General features: G+C 38.1%; 1 protein-coding gene across 5 annotated transcripts in view; it reads left to right on the top strand.

Moving 5' to 3' along the window:
* Positions 1 to 220: 220 nt before the first annotated feature.
* Positions 221 to 11,053, top strand: part of MYBL1 (MYB proto-oncogene like 1) — a 35,181-nt gene continuing 24,348 nt past the window's right edge. For all 5 annotated transcript variants that reach the window (XM_081258285.1, XM_081258282.1, XM_081258283.1 and 2 more), the window contains exons 1-3: positions 221 to 542; positions 9,389 to 9,494; positions 9,809 to 9,880. In XM_081258285.1, coding sequence (XP_081114411.1) covers positions 523 to 542; positions 9,389 to 9,494; positions 9,809 to 9,880 — 198 coding nt within the window. In that variant the 5' untranslated portion in view covers positions 221 to 522. The remainder of the gene's footprint in view (positions 543 to 9,388; positions 9,495 to 9,808; positions 9,881 to 11,053) is intronic.

Below are 11,053 nucleotides of genomic sequence, written 5' to 3'. Positions count from 1 at the left end.
CGCCCCGCCCCCGTCCCCCCGCGTGCGACCGCCACAGCCAATAAGATTCGGGGCCGCGTGCGCAGATTCAAACGGCGGCTCTTGAGGGAGGCTGGGCGCGAGATTCAGCGGTGCGGACAAAACCCTGCAGGAGGCTGTGATCCCTGCAGGGCTGCTTGCTGCGGGGAGAGGGCGGGGGTCGGCGCCCGCGGCGGAGCCGCGCTGGGACAGCGGCGAGGAGGCTGAGAGGTGGCGGGAGGGGCCGGCGGAGGGCGGGAGCGCGCCTGCTGACATGTTGGGGGCATCCCTGACCGGGCCGGGCCGGGGCTAGGAGCGGCGCTACGGACCGGGGGCGGGTCGCGGTCCGCCCCTCCGTCCTTCTGTCCTGCCCTGCCGGGGACGTGCGTTCCGCACTCGGTCGCCGCGGAGAGGGACTTCTGAGAGGGAAGCGGAGGGAGGGTCTGGGAGAAGGAGTATTAGCCTGAGGCTGGAGGAGGCTGAATTGCGTCCCCGCCCAGCCCGCGCCTATGCGGTACTTGAAGGATGGCGAAGAGGTCGCGCAGGTGGGTGACATCCCTTTCGCCCAGGCCCGTCGGCACAGTGTCGGCTCAGATTCCCTTTCCTTTCCCGCTGCTTCCGCACCAGGCCCTCCCCAGCCGGGGCAGAGGTTTTCTTCCCGCTGCTCCACAGCCGCTTCGGCCCGCTGGCCGCAGCGCAGCCGTGACGTGTGGAGCTGGGGACCAGTGTGTTTCAGACTCAGAAAGTGACTAACAGATGCCCAGGTTGCTCTTTTGAGTCGACTCTCCCCACAGCGCACATCCAGACCCCCAAACGCTCACAGCCACTTCTTGGTGGGAGTTGGCAGGTAAGTCTGTGCGCTTTCAGGGAATACGCTCCGCAGATGAAAGTGGAAGTGTCCTGCCTGGACGACCTGAAAATGGTGTTCAGAGGGCCTCTTTTTCTCTGAATGACTGGGTCAGTTAAAATAGGAACTTTGTGATAAACCTGGGTGGGGACCCCTCTGCCATCTTTGCTCCCTTGAAAGGTGTGGAAGTCCTCTGAGGAGCTGAGGAGAGAGGACCTTTTTTGATGTTTACTGTAATTACCATACCCATGTTCTCAGCTTTATGTACGTATTTTTAATATCTTCTACTGGGAAGATGCCACACTGTTACCACCAGTAGCTTGATCTTAAAATAAAACAATGTGTTTGAGTCACTTGATATTTTGTGTGTCTGTTGGGCTCTGACTGTGCCTAAGTGTTGCACAGAGGTAGGGCGTGTTTTTTTGGAAAACTTGCTAGGATGAATTTACGCTTCTCATTTTTATTTATGTCAGTAGAGTAGCTACTCCTAAATTGTGTGTAGGAATTACTTAGATGACAAAAAACTACAGTATCTTTTAGTTGTCAGTATTATTAAATAAACATGAAAAGATGTTTGACAGGATTTCCAAATGGCTTTATTTATCTAGATCCACAGCCTCAAAGTCTCAACTGGAGGTGTATTTCCCAAGTTGAAATTTAGTACTAGCTTCATTCACTGCAGATTACTGTTAAAAATTGGCAACAAGTACACATAGTATTTGTTGACCTTCATTTATTAGGCATCTGCTGCATGTAAGGTATCTTTTGCAGAAATCAGCATAGAATGTAGTAAAGTCTTTGTTAGATTATTACTTTGTAGCAACTACAGAATAGATCAAACTCTTGAGGTGGAACAAATGTACACACACACACTTCTCTAGAAGAGGGTTTTCAACCTAGGCACTGTTGATATTTTGGATCAGATAATTCTTTGTATTGGGAAGGCGGGGTGGGAGGGGTGCTGTCCTGTGCTTTGTAGAGTGTCTAGCAGCATCCCTGGCCTCTACCCGGTGGATGCCAGTAACACCCCACTTCCCCCAGGTGTGACGATCAAAAATGTCTCCAGACATTACCAAATGTCTGTTAGGGGCCAGAATCACCCAGGTGAGAATTACTAGTCTAGAACATCAAGGACCTGACTGACTTCTCAGTCTTCAGAAAAGATATTAAAATCTCATGTAACTATAATTACTGAGGTATTGATTTAGGCCTTTTCTTTTGAATTTTAAAATATACCTTCATTAAGCAAGGTGACAAGTGAATATTGTCAAGTCAATAACAGGAGTTTGTTTATATTCAGTGTGTGGCATTATCTACTTATCAGTATTGATGTTAATCTTATTTGAAACAGTTTCTTGGCTAATGCTGTCATTAGCAGTTAGTTATGGTTAGACATGGATGCTTGAATGTCAGAACCTTGCCTTCTCCAGTTAGCTTTTCTGTCCATAATTTGCATATGCTTCATAATAATAGGCTAAGAAAAGTGATTTAATGATTAATTTGCCTGTATAAGTTGTTTTATTGACAATACTGTGAGCTTTGAGATCTAAACATTAATTGCATTGTTGACTTTTATTCCTGTCAGCTGTATAAATTAATTGAAACGTATTACAGAATGATTGAAAGAGTCATAAGTCTGGAGTAGTTAAATGTGGTGGGGTGAAGCTACACTCCCTATGGGAGTATACAGGTAGAAGATGTGATGAGGAATTATCATATCTGAATGGTGTATTTCTTAGGGTCTTCATATTTGAATGTGTTTTGTGCTCTAAATTATATTTCTTGTATATGTAAATATGACTTATTTATCTTAGAAAATAATAGGATGTGAAATGTTTTGAAGGATAAATAATCTATTTATTGGGCAAAGTCTAGTCTCATGCCTTTAACTAAATATCTTAATAATAAATATGAACCTAATTTATAGTTGAATGAAAAAGGGCGTAATTCAGTCACTTAAAAATCTCCACTATACAACCATTTAAGTATTTGATTGAGAACTATACTTCGCTGTATAAAAGTTTTGCATAAAACTACAGGCATAAATCCTGTAATAACCTCTCCTGTATGATCTGAAAAAAAAAAGGAGTAAAAAATGTTACCTCAGGTTTAAACAACTGAAGGATGTTAGCTCTTTTGATCTTTAAGATAGCTATAGTATCTCTGATCTGGATTTACATAAAGGAAAAGGTTTATTTGGTGTTGTGACTTTAAATAGTTTTTAGATCCCACTGGGGGTTTTAATGACATAATTTACAGGCAATACCAAAATTGGTATATCTGTTATTAACATGTATTTGATTTTTAACCATATTTATGTATTAAGTAATTAATTTTAGGTTTTAAAAGCCAGTTCCACTCTTACAAATAAGCTTTAAAAAGTGTCATTTAGACGCTAGAAGGCCTGTTTAAGTAGGAACAGATTCAGGTATTTACAGTTGAGATGACTGGTGACTATACTAAACTGGAAAGACAAAAGCCAGCTCTTTAGGTATGTGGTATGTGTGTTGTAGGAAGCAATTTTACTGTGTTGTTTCTAGTGAGATGGGTGTTGTGGGTGAAGAATACTGAAATATGAGAACTGATTTTTTTTTTTTTTTTTTTTTGCGGTATGCGGGCCTCTCACTGTTGTGGCCTCTCCCGCTGCGGAGCACAGGCTCCGGACGCGCAGGCTCAGCGGCCATGGCTCACAGGCCCAGCCGCTCCGCGGCATGTGGAATACTCCGGTACCGGGGCACGAACCCGCGTCCCCTGCATCGGCAGGCGGACTCTCAACGACTGCGCTACCAGGGAAGCCCGAGAACTGATTTTTAAATCAACTTTGTAATTAGCAGTATTGTTTGGGGAAAGCAAGTAAACTCTATAACCGTGTTTTTCGTCTGTTAATATAAGGGGTTTGGATTTTGTGGTCTATAAGGTACCATCTATCTTTAATATAGTTCCTATTTTGAACTCTTTTTGTAATCATCTTTCCTCATTTAAAAATATACACACTAATGGAATAAAATAGAAATGTTCTCACATTGTTTTTGTTTATGGATAGCTAGGTAGAAATTCAGTATTTATTTCATTATTGCTATTAATGGTCAAATAAAGTCGAATTTGTCTTACTCTAATGATGCTAATTTGCAGTCCAGATTTGGGAATAAAATATTCATGTATGCAGTACATCATATTAACCACTGGGTGGCCTGATTTCACTTTATTAAATCAAACTGGTAAATTTTCATCCCTTGAATTCGACTGAACTTAAACAAATTCACAGTTATCCTGTCAAGACAGTATCATAAAGATGTATTTTTTGATTATGATAAAAATATTCAGACTTGATGCAGTTTGATTTAAAAGATTATCAAGTTGAAGTGATTTTCCTGGAGCAAATTTTATAGAACTACTGATATTTCTCTAATTCAAATCGGTTTCCCTTCAAATAAAAATAAATTTTTTTTTTTTTTTTTTTTTTTTTTTTTTGCGGTACGCGGGCCTCTCACTGTTGTGGCCTCTCCCGTTGTGGAGCACAGGCTCCGCGGCCATGGCTCACGGGCCCAGCCGCTCCGCGGCATGTGGGATCTTCCCGGACCGGGGCACGAACCCACATCCCCTGCATCGGCAGGCGGACTCTCAACCACTGCGCCACCAGGAAAGCCCATAAATTTTTAAAAATTTCAGATTCTTCCTTTGGCACACCACGTTTTACTTTTTTTTTAGGTGGAATAATTGATGTCCTTTAAACTTGAACTTCTCTCAAATGTTTTATCTTAATATTGCCAAGTGTGAATAGTTTGTGTATTATTTCACAGGGGAAGTTATGACTATCACGTCCGATTAGCTTACACCCCAGTACAGAACTACGCTTAACCATTTTCCTGGCCTAATGAGTCATAGTATTTTTGTGTGTGTGCATATGCTCTTCATTTTGCAGTTTCATAATCACCCTAATCACCTTGTTCATTCCTAATCTACAAAAGTTTTTGCATATGGTACTTAGGTTATGTATTAGACAGTTACAGAATAAATATTTTATTTGACTTAAAAAATAAAACTGGCAGAATGATTCTGGAAACCAAGTCCTGAATGAAGATTCAAAGAACAAATTCCTCTTCGGTTTTTGCTTTGTGACTGGAGAAATAATTTCACCTATTTTTACTGTCTTCTAGATGAGTCACCCTAGGCTAAAAATGGTTTATCTATTTACAGATAGATAGTAGGAAGTTGCTTTTATTTAACTATTAGATAGTACCAGCATTGATAGCTACAATACAGAAATACTAAAAAATGAAGTAGAAAGCAGAAAAATAAAGCAAATAAAACAACAAATAAAGAAAATAAAATAATGATTTGTTTTGATGGTGTCTAACCTTTATTAAGCAATGGGACTTTTTCATTGTTAAATGGTGAAGGTAGAATATTGGTGAAGTTATTCGTGGGGTTTTATCTCTTCCCATTTTTCTTCGCAAATTGTAGGCATTCTCAGGCAGCTTTATGTTGTAGCTAGTGATGAGTTTCTAGGATCTTCTTCTGTCACGCTTACTTGAAAGTTTTATCATCCTTTCAACAGTTACCTAAATAATATAGAAATAACTTAATGCTAAAACTAAGAAGTAGTTAGGTAGATAGATTCTAGGGAAGTCCCAGTGTTAGAGAGGTGGATTCTAAGAATTCTACCGTAACCCTCCCTCACACTCAACCACTCAAAAAACCCAGCTTCCTGAACACGAGGGCCATGCTGATGCAAGACAGAGGATGAAACCTCTTGTAGAAATAGAAATTTCTCACAAATCAAGTATGTGGTTAAAAAATAAGGCAGGTTTTTAACGTTAAAATGAACACGTTTTCAGGAATATTACTCCTTGGAAACTAGCCTTTTGACCAAAATAACATTTTTGGACTCGTATCTTTAACATATTTTGATAAGAATACTGATGAGGTGAATTTTGTACAGATTAGATGTGATGTCGATATTTTTGTGAAGACTCAAAATTTATATGGGTGAATCCCCAAAGTAGAAATTGTTTTCAAATAACCTAATTTTTACAGCAATCTCAAACATGCTGTTATGGAAGGTGTTGGGGTCTGAGGGGAGGGAAGAAGAGACGGGAACCTGTAAAAAGCATGACTGAGAGCTGTTTGGGATGACAGGAAGTGATAATGTTGCAGGGGACAGTTCTAGGAAAGGTTAGGCAATTTTAGTAGATACCCCAAAGAACCCCTTCTGTACTGAATATTTATTTCATGTTTGTTTCAGCAGGTTATGCTTAAAATTCTACCACTTGGAGGTGCATTTGGATTTTGAAAGTTCTTTTTAATAAATGGGAATGCTTTTTACCTCCTCTTAGAGGTATTTGCATTTGTTAAAAAAAAGTTTTCTTTCTGATGTCAACTTGAGATCAGCTGTATTAAGGGAGGTAAAAGTTTTGATTGGGTTGGGGAGGAGTGAGGTAATTTTGGAAGACAGAATACTTGGAGGAGGTGAAAGAGTAAGCAAGACCATTCAGTAATTTTACAAATGTTTGAATGGCAGGTACTGTGCTTGACGAAGAGAGGTGAACGCATTAGACATGGTCTTTGTACCCCTGAGTTTACAATTTGGTTGGGAAGGTTGGCAAGTGTGATAGCATTGAGAAGGATGGGTAAGCTCCATGAGTGCGTACAGTGGACAGCAAGCTTCAGTGTGGTGTTTTATCTGGTTTACTAGCCTTCTTAGAAATTTATGAAGTCATTGGATCCTGAACCATCTCCAATTTAACAGCTTAATCATGGCTAATCAAGTGATATTTCTGATAGCTGAAGATGGCAGCAAATAACAGGTATTTAATTAAACCTGTGCTTTTATTTTCAGCATAGTTTAACAAAACAATCATATATGGAAATAGGACTGGCAGATTATTAAGATAGACATTGGCTTTAGGGGAGAAAGTATTGGAATACTGAAGTGCATTAAACTAAAGAAACAGGTGTCATAGGTAGGTGGGTGGGGGATTTTGGTGTCTTGTTTGGTCGGATAAGAATAATTTTGGTCCTAATGGAATTGACAAATCAAGGGAAATTAGAAGTTCGTGCAAAGGATCTGTAAACAGTACATATTAAATCTAGGCCTTCATTTTCCACAATGTCTGGTACTTAGAAACGTTAAGTAAATATTAGCTCATGTTATTTTCAGATGCTCATAACTTTATTCAGTCCATTGACTACTCAAGAATCCTCTAATTCAGTTTATCATAAAGACCTGCTCTCTTTTCTGGGGTTTTGTGCTCTCATGGCTTTAACTGTTCTCTGCGTGCTGGTGATTGCCAAAACTGTATGTCTACCCTAGACCTGTTACCTGAGCAGAAGATCCACGTGCCCAGTTGTCTTCTAGATCGGCTCTGCCTTGTAGGAGAGCCACTAGTCACATGTGGCTGTTGAGCTCTTGATATGTGGCTAGTCTGAATTGCTATGTACTTTTAATTTTATTTTATTAAAAAAATTTTTTAATTTAATTTAATTTTTATTTTTCTGATTAGCTCTGTCTGTAACTAGGAATTCACTTTGTTGCTCCTGGGCTCTTTCTATCAGCTTCATCTTCTTGTTTTTTTTTTTCTCTTTCTCTTTTGCCTTTGGCACTCTCTTCCCTCCTGGACAATGCCACACCAGATTTTGAAGACTTAAGTAAGAAGAAAAGAATGTAAAAGATTTTGTGATTGGGCTTCTCTGGTGACGCAGTGGTTAAGAGTCCGCCTGCCGATGCAGAGGACACGGGTTCGTGCCCCGGTCCGGGAAGATCCCACATGCCGCAGAGCGGCTGGGCCCGTGAGCCATGGCCGCTGAGCCTGCGCGTCCGGAGCCTGTGCTCCGCAATGGGAGAGGCCACAGCAGTGAGAGGCCCGCGTACCGCAAAAAAAAAAAAAAAAAAAAAAAAAGATTTTGTGATTATGTTGAAATGACAATTAAAAAATATATTGGGTTAAATATTATTTATTATTAAAATTAATTTCACCTGTTTCTATTTTTTTTTAATGTGGCTACTAAGAAATTACATATGTGGCTTGCATTACATTTCTCTCAGACAGTGCTGTTCTGGATATATCCAGTATCCACCTGTATATTTCTCAGGTGCCTTGAAATCAGTCCAAACTGCTTACTCTCCTCATTCCCTTCTACCTCCCAAAGTTCTGTTTCTCCTTCTATTCCATATCTCAGTGGATAGCTCTATTTATGCTCCCAAAGCCAGAAATTTTGGAGTTGTCCTTGAATCTTCCTCCCATGTCTCTCAGATTCATCAGTTGAAAAATCCTTTTGTTTCTACCTTTTTCATCTCAGTTTTATGTGCTTCTTTCTATAACTACTATCACGACCTTAGTTGGTTTATTCTTTTATGGTTTCTTGATTTTTGTCACATTTAGATTTCTTCTACTCAAGGATGTAAAAAATAGGATTCAACCCTATTATAGTACTATTATGTTTTCATTTTTTAAAGTGTAAAATGTTTGCTTCATCTGAATTTTTTATTTTAAAGTAAGACTTTAGCTTTATTTTTTAAGATAGCTACCCAGTGTCTTACCCTTCATTGAAAAGTCCATCTTTACCCCACTGATTGATATGTTACTATTACAATTTACCAAATTCCCATACAGGTTTTGTGTTTTTCCTGAACGTTCTATTCTGTTCCATTGATTTGAGTATCTGCACATGTGTCAGTACCATTCTGTTTTATTTATTGTTTCTCTACAGTATATTCTGATATTGGGTAGTGCTAATTCTCTCTCTCCTTTTTTAGAATCTTTTTGGCTATTACTGCCTGTTTATTTTTCCATATGAACTGTAGAATCAGCTTGTCTAAGTTCCTCTGAAAATCTATTGGTATTTTTATTCATTTAATCTAAATTTATGAATTAATTTACAGGGAATGGACATCTATAATATTGTTTTCCTTTCCAAGAATGTGCTCTGAATGTTTTTTCATTTGTTCTTCTGTGTCTCCTAATAGTGTTTCACTGTTTACTATAACTTGATCTGTATACTCAAGTTATTTCTACATATTTTAACTTTTTTTGTTGTTGGTGTTGTAAATGGCTCGTTTCTTCCACTGTGTCTTTTAACTGACTGTGTTTTGTATTTTACCATTATCGTTGCCAGGCCCTAATAATTTCTTACTTGGGGTATTGTGAAAGATTACCAACTGGTCTTCCTTCCTCTATCTCTCCACATTCCTGCCAGTGATTTTTGCTGAAACACAAGATACTGGTCTTTTACCCCCTTACTTAAATTCCTTTAACTCTTTAGGTTAAAGGTCAAATAAAGAATAAAGGTCAAACTCCTTAGCATGACACAAAGGTTATCACTTGGCCTCTGCTGACATATCTAGCTTCATTCCTCTGTGTCAGTAAGAACTACAGCTCCTCTCCATTGTATGACTCTTAATTTTTTTTATACTTTGAATAATCTCGTTGGACATATGTCTGCTAGTCTGAGTGGCTTCTTTCATCGTAACTGTGTATTCAGATTCAGTGATTGAATTCACATCTTTAAATAAAATTCTTGATTTCACAATTGTGTCCTTTTCAGTGAGGATGAGGATGATGACCTTCAGTATGCTGATCATGATTATGAAGTCCCACAACAAAAAGCGTTGAAGAAACTCTGGAATAGAGTAAAATGGACAAGAGATGAGGTAATTACGTGATAAGGCTTACTAATTCCATGCTTGTATTTAATGATTAATAATATATATTAAAGATATTTAGAAACAAAACATGAGAAAAGTTATCCATCAACTAACTTGCACATTATTTTTCTTCAACCATACATGAATAGCGGGTTGATATTGAGACTGACAGAATCAGTTTAGTAAATGGGAGAACTTGTGTTATAATGGCTTCAGTCCTAAAAATGGCCACCAGATATGACATGGAAGAATTGGAGAGTATCTATATTCAGGAATAGGGTGAGGGAGAACTTTCTAATTTTTCATATCTGTTTTAATAGGATGATAAGTTAAAGAAGTTGGTTGAACAACATGGAACTGATGATTGGACTCTAATTGCTAGTCGTCTTCAAGTAAGTGAAACATTATCTTATATTGCTGACATGGATGATTTAGACCATGGGGTTACATTTGCTATTTTTCAGAAATGTGTCTACATTATTTTAGATTTAGATTTCCTTCCTAAAAACATCTATTTTGTTCTGATCTTCCTATAGTTGGAAGCTTATGAAGTCTGATTTTCTAGTAATTAGTTTATCCAGGGATCTAAAAAGATTAATAATCTAAAACAAAAATGATACGAAGTTTGGGTAGGGCTTTATAAATATTTGCTGATAAATGTTAAAACATTTTGAGAGAAGTTAAATATATTGAAGTATTTTGGTAGCTAATTAATAAAACCAGAAAAAGCTACGTTGCTGTGAGAATTAGAAGTAACATATAGGATGTTTGGCACAGTTCCTGACATTTAGCACGTGTTCAATAATGGAAGCTAAATTAGAAAAGGTATTTACATTAGCTTTATCAGTTTAATTTCAATGGTATAACAGCAAATGAAGTGAACAGAGAAATGCTACAAGGCTATACAGGAACAGCCTGATTATTTTGAAAAATTGATAACCTTAAAATGGATCAGCATTGATGTATAGAAGCTGTAAATGAAGAAGCTCAGTTTGAATAAAATAAGTCGGCTAGGCACCAGGACAGAGCTATTGGCAAATAAAGTATTTGTATTTATATGCTTCTAAATTATCTGTAATCCTGTATGTGAACTAATATCTTTGGAAACTGAATCACTAATGAAAAGTTACGTGTTATTATTATTATCCTTGTAATACATAGGAGTTACTAGGTTGTGACTTGACTAAAATAAGGCTAGACTTATTAATCATTTTTGGAGTTTGGGATGTTTCTACATAAGGTTTTATCCTGGTAAATTCATTTTCCTTTTGAACTTCAACACTTAAATAATTTAACTGGTATATAATGCACATCTTCTATCTAGGTATATTTAGTTTTTACTTGATAACTTGGAGGTGGTCATTTATAAACATCCTTTAAATACCATGAGTGGTCTAATAATGCCTTTCAGGATTTTTTTAATTTTCTAGAGTTATGTACTGCTATACTATGTGAATCCAGACTGCTATGCTGTTTGAGTTCGTATGTCTGCTTTGTATAGTTGTCTGTTTACTCCCTTTTATTCATCAGTACATTTCTTTATGGCAGTATCTGTGTTGTAGCTT

This window comes from Mesoplodon bidens, assembly GCF_964165515.1.
Source record: "Mesoplodon bidens genome assembly, chromosome: 16".
In the NCBI taxonomy this organism is placed as follows: Eukaryota; Metazoa; Chordata; class Mammalia; order Artiodactyla; family Ziphiidae; genus Mesoplodon; species Mesoplodon bidens.
This window is presented reverse-complemented; position numbering and strand designations above follow the sequence as displayed.